Source organism: Alligator sinensis, unplaced genomic scaffold (genome assembly GCF_000455745.1).
Source record: "Alligator sinensis unplaced genomic scaffold, ASM45574v1 scaffold472_3, whole genome shotgun sequence".
NCBI classification, from domain to species: domain Eukaryota; kingdom Metazoa; phylum Chordata; order Crocodylia; family Alligatoridae; genus Alligator; species Alligator sinensis.
In genome coordinates, this window is record NW_005842852.1 from 281523 (window position 1) to 298872 (window position 17350).

The 17350-nt window shown below is 44.8% G+C and overlaps 1 protein-coding gene across 3 annotated transcripts in view; it reads left to right on the forward strand.

Moving 5' to 3' along the window:
* The window catches only part of PLCE1 (phospholipase C epsilon 1), a 336566-nt gene that overhangs the window by 196353 nt on the left and 122863 nt on the right, over positions 1-17350 (forward strand). For all 3 annotated transcript variants that reach the window (XM_025191703.1, XM_025191705.1, XM_025191704.1), the window contains exon 4: positions 5199-5515. In XM_025191703.1, the coding sequence (XP_025047488.1) occupies positions 5199-5515 (317 nt within the window). The remainder of the gene's footprint in view (positions 1-5198; positions 5516-17350) is intronic.

Genomic DNA, 17350 nt, shown 5'->3' on the forward strand with positions numbered 1-17350 from the left:
TGGCCTCTGAAGCTTCCTAAGGTACACCAATATATTGGCTGCCTATTGGATCAGCACTGATAAAAGGGAAACTTACATTATCGGCTATTGGCTTTTTTTGGCCATTGTAGCTGATAATGTTCTCCAATAATTAATTATGCCTTCTGGCCAGTGCCCTTGGATGCCTGGGTTCCTTCTCACCCATGGGGCTAGGGCCCCTGGACACCTGGGTTCCTTCTTGCAAGCCAGGGTGACCCCAGATACACCCTGATCCTCTCACCGGTGGGCCAGGCTGGGCTGGAGTGGAACAGCTGCCACAGTGTCCTGGGCACTGGTGTGGCACAGACTGTGGGCTGGGGCTGGGGTGGGTGCTGAATGCTACAGATGACTGGAATGGTGTGACAGGGTGCCATCTTTGGCTGCCTTTTCTTTTCTTTTTTTTTTTTTTTTTTCTTTGTAGGCTGGCGAGCGGGTACCCATCAAGTCTTACTGTATTTTCCTCCCCTGGGGATCAGCTTCCCCTCTTTTACTTTCCTGCCATGGTTTGATGTTACTTGGTTCTTAAAAAGTGGGAGGCTGATGCAAAGGTTCCAAGACATGCTCTAAGCTCACCACCTGTAGGATAATGAGCTGTTGCCTTAAGGGCAAAATGCATGCTCCTACCTTCCCTTGACATGCCCCATGCCTCACAGATGTTTTATAATTCTCTTGTTATGTTAGGGTCTCAGCCGCTGTGGACTTACCCCTCTCTCTCTAGCTAGGCCTGTCAGTCAAAGCCCACTAAGCAGGGCTTGACTCCAAGGCTCTAGTTCTCTAACCTGCTCAGGCTCACGGCCCTCCGTTTCATATTCTCCACGACACCAGGCCTACTGGCCCTTCTACACTGTGCCCCTGGGCGCCAGGCTGTTGCGGCCTCAGCTCCCTCTGTCTTTACCCTTCTTTCTGTAGTTAGGGCCATTCGCCTAAATCCACCCACTAGGACCTGGTTTCAAGGCTCCTATACTCCCTTCAAGCAATTCTGGGCTTGTGGCCCTAGTGCTGTATCCCTAGTGCAGCGGACCTCTTGAGCCCTTTATCACGGTGCTTCTTGGTGCTAATGAGGTCTCCTCCTCCCCTACAGCCTCAGCCACAAGCCACCGGCCTTACTGTTAAATGTAAACCATAGGCCCCTATGGCCATACAATGAAAATAAAAATAAGAGGCAAACTGCCTGCTTACATGCAATTGTGCTTGTGTCACAGTGTAGCGCATTCTTCCCAAAGAGGCAGCCACAGCTGCTCCATAGACATCGGGAATCCCCTTCTCTGCTGCCCTCCCTGCCTTTTCTGCTTGAGGTTTATATAGTTCTGGCCTTTCCCTTCCCCTCACCTGACCAGCTGGCAGGGCTCGATCCTTAACCCATGCTTGACTGGATGGCTGTGCCCAAACGGTTCTGGATTTAAAGGGTCCACTCTGCTTCCTGATAACAGGGCTAGGGCTCCCTGTTACAGGGCTGCTCTGCTTCCTGGTAACAGGGTTAGCATTCCCTGTTATAGGTGGGGAGGGATGGGTGGAGCTGATCTGCCTGGCTTGGCCCGGCCTGGCCCGGTTCAGTGTGATTCAACCCACAGTGCCCAGGGGGTCTGTGTTCTAGGAGTTAGGGGCAGAGCCTGGCAGGGGCAGCTGCTCTGCCCCCCGCCCCCACCTGCTGTGTACAGCAGGGTCCTTCCTCTGGTGGGGAGCCTGGCCCAGAGACCCCCCAGCCCAGGGCAGCCTCAGGCTTAGGTAGCTGCCCCCAGGCTGGGGTTGAAGGGCATAACCTGCAGCTGGCATGGGGCACTTTTACATATGCTCTGGAAGTGAGGGTGAGATGCTTTAGCTAGAGTGGCTTCAAGAGCTGCTCTAATTAAAGTGCACCCCTGCCTCCTGTATCAGTGTCCCCATGCTTAGAAATGGTGGTAGGGGCACTTGAATTAAAGCTTGCTTGACGAGCTTTATTACTAAATATCCATTATTGGATCAGTATCAGCCAATATGGCTGGTTAATAATCAGCTATTGGTATTGGCCAAGAAAATCTTTGTCTGTGCACCTCTACTAAGAACAGCTGAGCACACAAGAGAAAACTTGCTGACTCTACCTCACTCTCCCCAGTTAAAAGGGTGGGTAGCAGAGCCCTGTGGAATGCTGGAGGACCACAGGAAGGTGCAGACATTTCAAGAAATGCTTCAAGGGTCTTTTCTGAAGTACTTCGGCTATTTTGAAGCACTTCTTTGGCCTCAAATGTCTTTATCCCCACTGTTTAGAGCACTTCAGAAGCACATGCAGTGCTTCAAACAGCACATCTGCCTATGGCTTGAGCTTGGCTTCTGTGAAAATGTCCCTCCTAGTGACAGCTGGATTTTTACAGTAGAATGAAGCTGTCTTTTGAAGTCATTGTTGTGGAAGGAGAGACTCTCTCTCATGTAATTACATACCATGCTCTGAAAATCAGTATAGTCACCCTTAACTGGATTCTTTCTTCAACAGGCAGCCAAAGTTGGGAGTAGCAAATTGGGATGACAGGTTCCTAGTAACCTCTGAGACTGAGCAAATAAACTATTAAACTCTTGTTCAACTACGGCTTCTTCAGTGTGCTGGGCCTTATTCTTAGATACAGGACATTTCAGGTATATTGAAGTATGTAAGGAGAATTCAGTATCCAGAACAAATACAGGCTCATGAATCATCTGATAATCTAAATGCAAAAATTTTATGGTGGTGGACATAACAAAAAATGTATGTTTCAGAACACTTCCCTCTGCAGAGCATCACCTTATTCTTACTAGAGTAAAAGTAGCCAGGGACCAGCTCACCTACCTTCAGTCAGCCATTGTCTTGATCTGATACTCACATTTAAGGTAAACTGTTCCATCTGGAGTACCCTTTTCTTATAAAAAATAGTATTTCTACCTATTGCTAACACCACAGCTTTCATATTCTTCACAATCTATTCTCTTACCACTTGAAACAGAATAATTAGCTTCTTTTCTCTTCCCCTACACACTTATGGTCAAAATAATAATAATGAATTTATTATGCATAATAATAATAACAGCAGTATACACAACTTAACTATATCACCTTACTACATCTACGTGATATAAAACTAATTACATTTTTTATTTTAGCATATGTTTATGTCCTAAAAATGTTGAACAGTTCTTTGGGTAAGCTTTTTAAAGCTTCTTGTTACTGAACTTCTGAGCCTTTCATAATTGTTTTTCCCTCTACAATATAACATGATCATGAAGGAAGGAAGGATCAAGGAAGAACCATATATAGGATAAAAATAGGATGCTTTCTCAAAACTTCCTACAGGGCCACTGGTTTTCACAACTGTAATAAGTTTGTTTTGACATTCAGTGCGCTATATAGGGCAAGTTTAATTTTTGATTTCTTGACAATCTATTGGTTAACAATGGCCCTTGCTTAAACAAATGAAACCCAGAAGTCTCATACTGTATATTTATGTGGTTGATTATAATATAACAATGAAGCGGTATCAGTCATTATTTGTGTAGAATGATTGATTGTATAAAAGTTCTATCTTCCAATTGTTTAGAAGTTATATCTTCTGTTTGTGTGAAGTAGTTTGCTCCTGTGAAAAAGATTAACATAAAACAATGATTCTCAACCAGGATGTCATGACACCTGGAGTGCCTTGAGATCCTTTTAAGGGTGTCACTGAGTGTCACATAATATTAACACTGTTAAGCCTGCAACCATGATTCACAAGATAAACCCAGATATTTCAGATAGGAATTCATGGTGTTAAAAATATTCTGACATGTTGTGGTGTTTCTGAGTTCTTTACAACAAGAAAAAATGCTCTGTCGTTTTTCTGTAGTCAAACAATGAGTGAAAACTAGGAGCTGGCATTTTCTAAGTGTTGCTTCGAATCTATCAAGGCATGCCTGTCCATAAAGAGGTTGAGAACCACTAATGTAAAAGATAGGTCCAAACAAGGACCAGAGCTCCTTTGTGTTGTCTGATCTACACACAAACAAAATAAAGCAATCTCTCCTCCACAGAGAACCATATTTTCATAGATTCATAGACATTAGGGGCTGGAAGGGACCTTGTGAGATTGAGTCCAGCTCCCTTGCCAGAGGCAGGAAGTCTGCAGGGATCAAATGATCCCACCACGATAAACATCCAAGCGCATTTTGAATGAGTCCAGAGTAGGTGCTTGCACCACCTCTGGGGGGAGTCTGTTCCAAACCTTGGACACTCAGACTATAAAAAAGTTTTTCCTTATATTAAGTCTGAATTAGCCTTCTAAAAGTTTGTGGCCGTTAGACCTAGTTATCCCTTGGGGAGCCCTGGTGAACAAGTGTTCTCCCAGATCCTGATGCACCCGCCTTATAGACTTATGAGCAGCCACCAAGTCCCCCCTGAGCCTTCTCTTTGCCAAGCTGAAGAGTTCCATGTCCCTCAGCCTCTCCTCATAAGGCTTGCACTCTTGGCTTTTGATCATATGGGTGGCTGTCCTCTGGACTCTCTCAAGCTTATCCACATCCTTTCTGAAGTGGGGGACCCAAAACTGGATGCAGTACTCCAGCTGCGGCCTCACTAAGGCCAAGTAAAGCAGAAGGTTTTGCTTGAGATGCATTGGTGGATGCATGCCAGAGCTTGGTTTGCTCTGCTGGCCACCGCATTGCACTGGGGGCTCATGTTCATCTTGTGGTCAATCAAGACCCCCAAGTCTCTTTCAGTCGTGGTGCTAGTGAGCATAGCACTGCTGAGCCTATAAGTATGATGTTGTTTTTTTCTTCCAAGATGAAGTGCCCTGCATTTCTCTATGTTGAATGCCATCAGGTTTTGGTCCACCCACTTTGCAAGCATTTCCATGGCAAGACTGAAGAAGTGGATAAAACAGAAATGAAGATAGGGGTATACATTACAAATAAAAGCAAGAACATTTTGCACCCATCAGTACTCTCAGTGGTCCCACTAGACCCAGGTCACTAGCTGCCTCACTAGTTCCACACAATATAGTTTTGTAGGTAGATAGGATAAGGACCAGAACAATTTGTTGAGTTACTTAAATATAAAATATGTAATCCTGTATTACTGTTTAATTAAATAAACAATATAAAAGACTAAAAATAATCATTTCTTTCATATGGATTTACACAATTTATTCCAGTAAATGAAGGCAAAAGGCTACATAATCTTATTTAATTTGTTTTTGTTTTAGAACGTCAACCGTGCACATCAATGGCTGGTTCAAATGCTCTCCCCTCCAATGTAGCTGGTATCAGTAAAGAGCTGATAGAACTGCAGCACCTCATCCAGTTTCCAGAGGAAGTTGCAAGTATCCTGACTGAACAGGAACAGGATCTCTACCGAAAGGTCTTACCCATTGACTACCTCTGCTTCTTAACCAGGGATCTGGGTAATGCTGAATGCCACAGTAAACTTCCATGTATAAAAGATTCCATATCTGCAACTATTCTTTCCTCCCAAAATGGTGAACACAATGCTGTCGAAGATCTTGTAACACGATTTAATGAGGTAAGACAAGATGTTTTATTTACTTTATATGTAAATTATTTAGCTTTCTGATGCAATATATGGGTCAGTTTTATTCCTTTGTATCCAGGGACAGAATTTAGGTCTGTGTGTTTGTATTTTAAAAAGGTGGCTCGGAGATTTGTCTATATAACTTCCATTGAAATTAGTGGAAGTTACATAGCTAACCTCCCTAAACAGATAGAGTTAATTAACTGTATTAATTTGAAGTTAGGCAGAAGGTAGAGCACAGGTACACCTTATAAACTAATTAAATCAGTGATGCATAAGCTTTTATGAGTTCAAGCTCACTTCATCAGATGCTGTACTTCCCTAGTCAACTTTGAAAATGTTAGTCCAGGGAATCTCAGGGTGCCTCTCTATAAGTAGGGAAATAGGGGTTTGCTGCTTACAGGGTGTGTCTACACATGCATTTACTCCATCTTAGATTTACTGTGCAGTAAACTACTGCAGAGTAAGGGTTTTTGGGTAGGTGTCTACACATGTAAGGATTAGGGAACAGATTTTTTCCGAGGTCCCTGCAGCCGTTCAGTGCACCCCTGTGGTCACTTGGGAGAGCTCCAGGCTCCAGGTGCAGCTGCCAGCACCTGGCAGCCATCTTTAAAAGACAACCCCACTCTCTGGGCAGCCTCTTCCTTGCCTAGGAGCAGCATGGCAAGTGCAGAGACAGCATGCAGCAGCTTTCTCCATGGCCACCCTGCCTCCCTGTGCTATAGCTGCCCCAGCCTCTGGCCCTGGCAGCTACAACCAGTACCTCGGGCTCCTGCTGGCCACCGCAGTTGTCCTGTTGGCCCACTGTGCCGACTGCTGCCTAGCCCACAGCCATCTTACCTGAGGCCTCAGCTCCCCCACAACCAGTGAACATCTGCTCACCTGCAGCATGCCATCCCAGGACTACTGCCACCACCACACAGCTGCCACCACCAGGGACACCAATGCGGGGCTTCTGAATACCATCACCAGGCCTCTGTTGCTGTCCTGGGCCTCCAGCCCCACTGCCTCTGGGCCCACTACACCAGGCAGCACTGGTGGCTGCACCTCGTCCAACAGACCTGGGATGATGAGCAGTGGCTGGATGCATTTCAGCTGACCCGGGCCACCTTCCGGGACCTGCTCTACCAACTCCAGTCCCACCTGGAGCAGCAGGACACCAGCATGTGCCCGACCCACCCTGCTGACCCCTCATGCTTCTGAAGCTGGCCATGCCTGCCAGCCTCCACTATGTGGACACCTGTTTGGTGTGGGCAAGGCCACCACTGGGGAGGCCTCCTGGAAGTGTAGGAGGCCCTCCAGAATGTGCTGGCGGATTCTGTGCTCCATGTCCATGACCCTCTGGTGATGGTGGTTCCCCCTGGATGGGACCCACATCCTGGTCACCTGCCCGCCCCACAGAGACCGTCTCTATTACAGCCATAAGGGAGTTCACTCCATGGTCCTGCAGGCTATCGTGGACCACTACGTCACATTCACACATGTAAGTGCTGGCTGGTTGGGCACAGCTCATGATGCTTGCATAATTTGGAACTCCAGCCTGGTGGGACTGGTGGAGAGCAGGTGCTTTGTGGTGGGGGTGCTGGACCTGCAGCTGGGTGCCATTGTTGTCCCACCCCTGCTCACTGGGGACCTGTCTTCTGCTCCTGCCCTGGCTGATGCGGCCCTACACCAGCTACCCAGACCCCCTCCAGGCCCACTTTAACCCTAACCCTAACCCTGGGCCAAACCTGCACCCTGGTCAAGTGTGCCTTTGGCTGCCTCAAGGACCACTGGCACACCCTTACTGTCTGCCTCAAGGTCACCAAGGAGAACCTCCCCTGGATCATCATTGCAGCCTGCATGCTGCAAAATATCTGCAAGGCCCAGAGGGGGCTGTTCTGTGAAGCCTGGGCAGAGGAGGGGCAGCGGGCAAAGCCTGCCTGGCAGTGGGAGCACCACCTGCAGTGGCAGGTCCCCCTCTTCTGCCTCCCTCCCCCCACAGTGCAGAGAGCTCCCTCCCCAAAAAACAGAGCCCTTCTACCACCTACCCCACCCACCAATAACAAAAACCCTCTTCCCAGTAAAAACTATGTTCAAAGTGGATTTTTTTGGTGTCCTAGAGTGGGGTCCATGGAGTTGGGGCCTCTAGGAGGTAGAGACTTGGGCAGTTGGCCAGTACCCCGGCCTCCTGCTGCTGCTCCATGGGTGCACACACCATGGCATGTGCGGTGGGCGAAGGGCTCACCTGGGGGTGATGGTGACCGCTGACCCTCTGGCACAGGCAGCTCCCCCTTTGCCAGGGGCTGTCCATGGTCAGCAGAGCCAGTGTGGGGTCCTGTCCCTACTGCTGGCTGCTCCAGCTCTGCACCGACATGGAGCCAGGGTAAGTGACAGGCCTGGGCCCAGGTGGGGGAGGGTCTCTGTGACCGACCACAATCATGGTTTGGCTGTGCCCAAAAGACCATGCCCGCAAGACATGTCACCAGAGGAGGGATCCTCGAAAGTGCAGCATCCCGTCCTGCCTAGCTTCCTGGCTGTAGCCTCCACCAGCAGCTCAGGGAGACCATGCCCTTTATGCAGCAACTGACCCATATTTGGCACCCTGGGACCCAGGTTGCAAATGTGCAGTTTATACCAGCACAGGCAGCCTGCCTGAGTCCCACTCCCCTGCCAATCCCTGTGCCCAGAAGGCCTTGATCTTTATGCGGCATTGCCATGCTGACTGGTCATGCCCTCACTTCTGCATCTTGCCCAACAGGGCCTCATAAATATGGGTGATGGAGTGCCTGCCCTGCTCAAATTGGTGCAGCACCTCCATGTCACTCCAGAGTGCCACAAGGTTGCCAGTCTCCTCCTGGCTTCAGTTGGAGCCCCAGGTGCAGGACACGGGCTTGTGTACGTGGGTAGCGCTGGGCCTGTGTGATGAGGATGAGATCACGCTGGGTCCCGCACCGGCTCTCTCAGCCTCTGCCCAGCTGCCCCAGTATTGCCAGCCCTGGACATCTGCCAGCAGCGCCCAGCTCAGTTGTACAGCCAGGAACTGGCAGCCACGTGGCAGAAGCTATACCCCTGTAGCACCTGCAGGCACAGGGCAGGATGCAGGGGGGGTGCAGCAGGGAGGTGGTACTGGCCCTGCTGTCAGAAGCAGCCTGCAGGCAGCCCTGGGGAGCTGACAGGGCTGGCCAGGGGATGCAACAGCTTGCAGCACTGTTCAGCACCCAGGTGGCCTGACAGCAGTGCCCTGGTAGCTGTGCCCTCAGACTCCCTGTGGTGTGTGCCCCAGGGCATAAAATGTTTGCAGACTTTTATAGCCTACAGACAGGGGCTGCCAAAGAGGCAGACCAACCCTGAAGCAGGAGAGGCTCCTAGGCTGCATCCCTGGGGCTGGCTTCAGGCCAGCCCCCTAGGGCAGGGCAGAACCAGGAGCAAGCTTGCTCCTAGGTCACTTCTACACATGTGGTACTGCACAGCTAACACTCATGCTTAAATTTGGCACCATATTTAATCACGATTAAGGGTTTTTACTGTGCAGTAAGTATGCACACATGTAGACGTGCACGCTTACTGTGCAGTAAACTAGGCAATGGTGCAGTAACGAATCTCATGTAGACACCCACAGAGAGACCCACCCATAATCTCCAAGGGGCAGTCTTTTTAAAGCACCCTTGTGCCCCCATGCTTCCACGTGGAGACATGACTACTAAGACTTGTCCCTGGAATCTCTGGGGATCACCTGAGTAATTAGGGAAAGTGTGGCTTTCCTCACTCACCCAACCCACCTCCTAGGAGATCCTAGGAGCAAGTCACCATTAGTGAACAGGACAAAGGGCGATGTGTGTTTAGTCCAATGAAGTGGATCATTTGTTCTGCAACACATCAGCTTCATTCAGTGACATCTATTTCCAACCTCAGCTTGGAAAAGTAAACAAGAAAAAAAACATACAATCAGTACCTACACTCCTGTCATACATTTATATTGGTATTCTGAGTGTATTTTCAAACAGTTTATTACTTTGTTCAGAGAATAGAGTGTATTGTGTTTGTTCATTTGTTTGTCTTCATTGTTTTGGACTAAGCATGATCTTTTTGGTAGTCAACCTGGAAGTACCCCACTCACTCATCCCTAGCTACTCTACAGAGGAAATTACATTAAAATAACAGTTATTAAAGGTATAGGATATAGTAATTTAATAGGTCTGTTTGAAATTTAAAAAAACCAAAAAAGGTAATTATTAGGGGTGTGCCGATAGAGATTTTTTGGGCCGATACTGGTAGCCAATTTTTAATGAGGTATATTGGCCGATACCAATCCGATTGCCGATATGCAACTGGGCAGCTTGGAGAGCAGTGTCTGGCTGGTAAGTCTCTTGTGGGGGAAGGGGCATGGAGGAGGGAAGGGGTTGGGAGGGGTAGATCAAGGACCTCACAGTGAGGAAGGAAGTTGGGCTGGGGCTGGGATAGGGGCAGGCACTGCACATCTGGGGCAGAGCCATGAGCAACTCATCGGGGGGGGGCGACTCCTGCCACTGCACACACCCTGGGAGAGCATGGGGGCATGTGCCTCCAGCTCTGTGTGTGGGATGAGGGCAAGCTGCTGCTGTGGGCTGGGGCGGGGTGACACTGGACTCTTTGTGGTGGGGGGGTTGCACTGGGGCTGCACTCGGGGCAGGCGGCAGTGGCACTTGGAGGGGGACTACGGGGCTGCAGCCACCCCAAAATTTACCCTACCCCTCCTCCCAGAGATGGCTCAGTCTGCTGAGGTAGCCCACCCTTTACTCATGTGCAGATCTGGGGGCACATGTCCCCCTATATCCTCCCAAGGTGTGTTCAGCAGCGGGAGCCCCACTCCCCCCTGCCTCCTGGGCAAGCCGTTCATGGCTCTGTCCCACACTCTGCCCCTGCTCTGCATCACCTGACCCTGCCTCAGCCCCACTCCCTCCCTTCCTGCTGGCGCCTTTATCTGCCCCTGCCATGCCCCTTCCCTTACAATAGACTTACCAGCCAGACCCAGCTGCTCTTCATGCTGCCAGGCTCTACTCCTGGCCATCTGCATGCTGCACTATGGCTGTGTGCATGCATGGGGCATTTATCAGTCACATTATCAGCCAAATCAGCCAAAAAAACCCAATTTCCAGTACTGTCAATTTTCCTTATATCGGTGCCAATCCAATATGGGACCAATGTATTAGTGCACCTCTAGTAATTATGCTTTAACTCTATCCTTCTCATATTCTTTCACATACAACCATAAAAATAATTTGTATTTTTAAATGAGAGTTTAAAATCAAGTTGGTACTCAAAGGAGAGCACAAAAATAAGAAGGTGGATCAGTCCAGGTATTAATCCCAAAATGAATGTTTTGGTTTGCAGGTAAGTGGGATCCGTTTTGTTCAACATGTTTTTAAAATCATGCCTTTTTTTAACCCAGGTTTCTTGGTAGTGTGAAGAATCTTAATGCTATCAGATAGAATAAGTGAAGGGTACTTCTCCCTTGGTCGCTAGTGTAGACACTGAGTATGGCAATTGAAGAACCTAGAGTGGTTTGTGCTTTCTTACAACCTGGCAAACCACAGTTGCCAGAATAGTTACCTTTGGTATTTTGCAGTTAGCTTCTTATGTATCACATTTTGATACTGCTGCTGATCCTTTCATTTCACAGTACTTTTTGGCCCTGCTGTAGGACTAATTCTTCATGCCACTGTAAATTTATTTCCTGGCTACCCAGTGAGTGTGCTAAATAACAGTTAGTCAAAAATCAATCCCAGGCTAGTAGTCTATTGGGCTAGTATGGTTACGTTTCTGTAGCCAGTGGTGCAAAAGGGAGGCTATTCTCATTTGACTCACCAGTCCAAATTACCTGGTACCATTGTTCAACTGGATCAAAATGGTGGACTTTGGTATGAGTCCAAAAACAAAGCTTGAACTTATCACCTCAGTCACCGCTGGAGTCATAGTGAACTGCCTTAACTGCTTTGCATCCTTCTTCCTACATAATACTATGGTGTATTATTTCCAAGTATCATTTGAAATAGACTTCTGACAAAAATTGAAAAATGTTGTGTTTAAGTGGAATTACTGTACAATATGTGCTGTCTGTAATAAATCAGTATCTTAGTATCTGCTTTATTTTACGGTTGAATATATCAGTTGTCATAGCTTATCAGTTAAGAGTGGACTTTCTAAATGTCTTTGTTTATAAATATACAATAAAATTCCTGCACAAAGAGTCATGCTTTTGTTGGCAAAAAATAGTGAGTGCTTGCTGATTTTCTGGCATTGCCTATAAAAATAATGGAGTGCCTTTATAATGTGGGAGCCAAAATATATTCAAAATGACAGGCTTCTGATATATAACAGGAGAAATTATTTTATACCATTGTTCTTTTTTTCAGTGAGCAATTATTGCATGCAAACTATTTTTCATATAGCATATTGCTTTTAGTAATTTTTTCTGATAAATGTAACCATAGCTTTATGCAGCTATTTTAACAGCTGCTGTTTTATGATAAAAAGGAATTTCAGTATTTGCTCTAAAGACCAAATCCTGACATTCTTCTAAGAGTTTCCATTAGATAAGAAATGCAGGACTGGTAAAATATAATAAAAAATGTGCCCTTTAGATTTAATTACATAGGGCTAAATCAGGATCTCATTCATATTAATTTGTTGTTATAATTTAAATTAGAGTGACATCCACAGACCTCATTCATGAACAGGGCTGCAAACTTCCATTGACCTGATGGTGCAGGATCAAGCCACTGAGGGTGGAAGTATCATCCATTTCCTTTATATATGAATAATATGAAGTGCCCTTGTTATTACAAAGCTTTTGCTTGCTAGCTATTATTTAAACACTATCAATGGAGGACACAGACAATACAAAAGTGTTATTTACTGGCAGTTTTATTTGCTTTGATTTTCTTAAATCATGCTGCTCATTTGAATTATAATATTTGGCCTGAGGAAAATCAAAGGCTATCAAAGGGGAACGAGTCTGTGGTACATGGTTACCATGAGGTATTATGAAATGGGAGTGATTTATAAACTGCTGACCAGTTTATAGAGAAAGGAGCAGAATCAGAAACCAGCTTTCCTATGCAACAAATACACATGGTGACCCAGTATATTTTAGATTCAAATAGCAAATGGTGGTGTGAGTAAAGGCAGACTCTTCCTGCTCTCTGTATATGTGAAGCATATTACTAGATGTACTGGTTACTAATGACAAAGAAGACAACATTAATTCTCTTTGACTAACATGCCCACTGTATACTGGTTGTTCATTTCTGTTGGATTCTGGAAGCAGTTCTGGTAGTAATGATCACTCATCAGGAATGCTCTCCAGAAAGTTCTGCCACTGCAAGACAGGATGACAATAGTTGGAACTCTTGCCTTGTGTAACATTTTATTAGGCATCTATTTGTTTTAATGTGGATCCAAAATAGTGAGCCTATGATTCCTGCTTAATTTGTGGGAGACCTTAGGTTGACTGGGTCTGCTTGTGTGGGAGTGTAAATCTATTTTTGTCAGCTATTCTTGTCCTAAAATCACAGTGTGATAATCTTGTTATATAATCCCTTGAAAGTGGAAAAAAGTAAAAACAAATAAAAATTAACAGCCAAATATAAAAAACTTGCAGAGCAAGTGCCTGGCCTTACTATTAATATAACATATCAAAAGAAAACTGCTGTTTTTCTCCCAGCCAGAAGAGAGTTGAAGGAGATTACATATTATGTAGATGAAAAGATCCTAGCAGTGGGTTTAAAAATAAAAGTAATTAGTTTAAAGATAGAATAAGTGGTTAGGAAAGATCCTTGCTTACTATAGTTTCATCTTGAACTGGCTCCCAGACTTCTGTAGAAATGAATACTACTCAGAATTTCTTCAGGATTTCTTGAAGGATGTTGAATACCTGCTTCCTCAGGAACTATGAATGATTAGTTTTAACTTTAGACAGAAGTAGAGATTATGACTTATGCTATTTCTTTGGTTCTCAACCCTTTTAGAATCAAGACACCCCACCAGAAATTTTCTGAATTTAGTGGCACCCTATTTCAAAAATGTTATAAAAAATAAGTAGTGACATGTTTATGAAAAGTTTATAAAACTTTTCTTCTAAAGTCCCTTTACCTTAGATTAGATCTCTTTTAAAAAAAAAAGAAAGAAAAATGTTTAGATTTTTAGATCTATATCTTTTAAATTTTTAAAACCTTAAAAATATGGAAATAAAGTAGAAAGACTGCTTTTAAGGCAATGTTACTGTTGAGAAGTTCTTGAAAAATACTGGAAACCCAAGAAGTCAAAAAATGAAAACACTGCAGGGTCATCGCCCCGTAGTTACATGGATACTAGGTAGGGACTAGCACTGTGTGAATTTTGATGGGTGTTTTGTTTCGAAGCTGTTTTGACATGCATCAAGCTCAAAAACAGTGAAATTGAAAGGCTTCAAAACAAAGCAAGGGCACTCAATCAGCAAGTGGGGAATCAAACTGGGAGCTGGAAGAATGTTCAGGTCCCTGAACATTCCCCCAGTTCAATTCCCCAGCTCCCTGATCTTTCCCCCAGCTTTTCTAGGGGGCTATGGGCCCCTGGATGATGCAGGATGACAGCAAGCTGTCACTACCAGCTGGGGATGGCAGCAGCTCTGGGCTATTTCCCCAGCTGGCAGCAGCAGCCTGCTGAAACACTGCATGCAGATCCAGGGGCTGCACCCCCCAGGAAGATCTGGGGAAACGATCAGAGAGCTGGAGAATTGAACCAGGAGCTCCGGCTGACAGGTGAATTCGTCCCAACTCTGGGACAGTGCCCAGCACCCTGCTGAGCCACCCTGCACTCATTCCATGGTGCAGCTGCCATGTGGGTGCCAGGCAGGAGGTGGCAATTTTTTGTTGTTGTTGTTGTTTTTTTAAACTCCGCACTCACCAGCTGTGGAGTATGTGGATAACAGCATGCTGATGGCTGGGGCCAGTGCCAGCACCTGAGTCTGCCCACTGCAGCATGTGCCGAGTGCCAGGAAGAACCCTGTACTGGCGTTGGCCCTAGCTGGCAGTGGCAGCCTGCTGTCATCCTGAAGACAGACCTGGGGGCCCATGCCCCCTGGAGGGATGTGGGGCTGTGCCAGACTTTTGGAATTATTGTTTCAAAAAAGTGTAATTGTGAAGATAAATTTGGAGAAATCTTGATCTTACTGAAATCAATAGGAGTGTTACCATTGACTTCAACTGGGCCCATGTTTCATCCATTTCTTTTAAACCTTGTTTTGCCAATCCTAAAAAGGAAAACATGATTCTTTTGCTGGCAAACTCACAATGAAGTACCTTAACACTTTAAAACTTCCTTATAATTTGTGTATTCCAGAGTTGGATTATATTTTTAGATTAACAAAATATAAAATACTTTGAGATTGTAGTCTTAGTTATTGCCATTGCTTGTATTTTGTCCTTGTTTCTTGTACATGTGAAGTATATACAAAATAACAAAGGTACAGTAGAATAATTTTAATGGATTTCAAAGGGAAAATAATGCTTCTTAATTTAGTTTTCTGAGTTTCTTAACACATGACAAAAAAAATTAGGCAGTAGAATAACCAGGCAGTTTTGTTTTTTCTTTTCTCTTTCCTCCTACAGTTGGCTGAGGTTTATGATTATTTCATTAGAGGGACATAACATTTGTAATGCTTTTGACCTGCTTGGCTTGAAACACTATTTCTTTTGTATGTGTACTTGTATTTTTCCTATGAACTGTGCATTTTTCACACATAAATTTATTCCTGTCATTAAATAATTTGTGAGGTGGGATCTTTTGTGAACTGTTAGGACACAGTTGCAAATTTTCAACAACGGCAAACTAAATAATACTTAAAAATTGTGCATTAATATTCTGTGAGTGTTCAGAATCTGCTCCCAAGTACTAGGCTCTGACATGACAGTCTCTGTCGCTACAATATGGTGAAAGGAGAGTATTTTATAAAAACACAGGAAAATATAATTGCATTATTAAAAATAATAAATCTTTAAGTTTGAAGGTGATTTAACATAGGTATTAGCATAACTTTAATTCTTTTATTGTGAAAGGAAAATCCTTCAGAACCTGTAGAATGCACGGTTGCACTGATATATTAACTTCTAAAGAGTTCGAAGAAAATTATGGGTCTGACATCTCCACTCATTTGTACTACTTCTATACCATTGTAACTGTGTTTAACCACTTAAATTAATTTTATTTTGACAGGTCTGAGAGGTAAATCAGGCATTAGATTTTTTAGAATATTCTGAATTATTTGTAGCCTTTTGTGTATAGATATGCTGCCAAAAGATTTTAACCTATATTGTAGCCTATGCCATATGCTTTTTGGTATGTTCATGATTTTAGTCCCTACATGAACATTCCAGGCCACACGCATTCAACGTCTACCTCTAAATATGAATTGTGTGTAGCAGCTGCATATAAAAGCTATGCTCTTTAAAAGATTGATTAAAACTTAGTTATGTGATACACAGCCCTTCTGAGCACAACTTGTACCCATCAGAAAAGGTACAGCTGATGTTTCATTTCCTTCTAATAATATCCCAGGATATTGTAGAATCAAGTACAAAGCTCTGTCAAGAGTGGTGCAGTGGATCAAGTTAAAGGTACATATTCTTTTCAATTATACAAGTTGCTTATGTAATTAGCAGTGATGGCACTGGGATTAGAATAAATTATTATAAAATTTCTTTTATTTTATAAGAAGAAGTAGTTAGCCATATTAGTCTGAAATCAGGCAGGAGTCAGCATACAGTTGCATTTTCTAGACTAGCTGAATCAGAGATGCATAAGTTTTCACAAGCTCACTTCATTCAGTGCGTAACATCTTATGCATCTTAATTCATGAATCTCGAATTCAGTTAGTTTAAAAAGTGCATCTTTACTCTGCCTTCTGTTTGGTTTTACAGTTGAATGTGAATGGTGAGGCTTTCAGTCCAACTTAAAGTGAAAGATGATGATGATAATTTGTGGTAAGGTAGAGCGCCAAATCCCCAATCAATATTCCGTTCCCATTATGCCAAGATAAAGAGCAATTTTTAAACGAAAAGTGAGGGAAAGCTGAAAGGCGTCAAAGAGCACACAGGTCAGATTGACACAGTGCCAAAGGGGGACATCATTCAGATTCTGTACTGTCTTGAGGAGGATAGTAGGGGAGTAAGAGGTATAACTGTAGATAATTGTGTGGATAAGTCAAAACATCTAGAGTTACAAACAAATAGTGTGAGAAGAAACAGGCAGCAGAGCCAGGACAGAATTTATAAGTGCTTCTACACAAATGCCAGAAGCGTAAAAAAAATTAAAAGGGTGAACTAGATTTCCTGGTATTAAATGCTGACTTTTGACATAATAGGCATCTCAGAGACTTGGTAGAAGGACAGTAATCAATGGTATACTTTTCTAACAGGTTAAAAACTATATAAGAATGACAGAGCAGGATGTACAGGTGGAGGATTGGCACTGTATGTTAAGGATAGTATAGCTAGCATAGATAGTACAGCATAAAAATCCCTGTGGGTAGAAGTTCCACACGTAAGTAAAAATAATATAGTACTAGGATTGTACTATTGACTGTGTGGGCCCTCTCCCGATCCCGCCTGGGTCGCCATGTGCGAGTTCTCTCCCGATCCCATCTGGGTCGCCATGTGCAAGCCGGAGGCGAGCCGGGCCCGTCTTTGTGCACACAGGCTGTGACCAGCAGCCCGGGCACGCGGGGTTGGAGAAAACCGCGGCGCGGTATGGTACGCTCGAGCTAGAATCAGTCACGGAGGCATAATGGTTGATTGAAAAGATTATTTACTTACACCCAAGGTGGTCGCG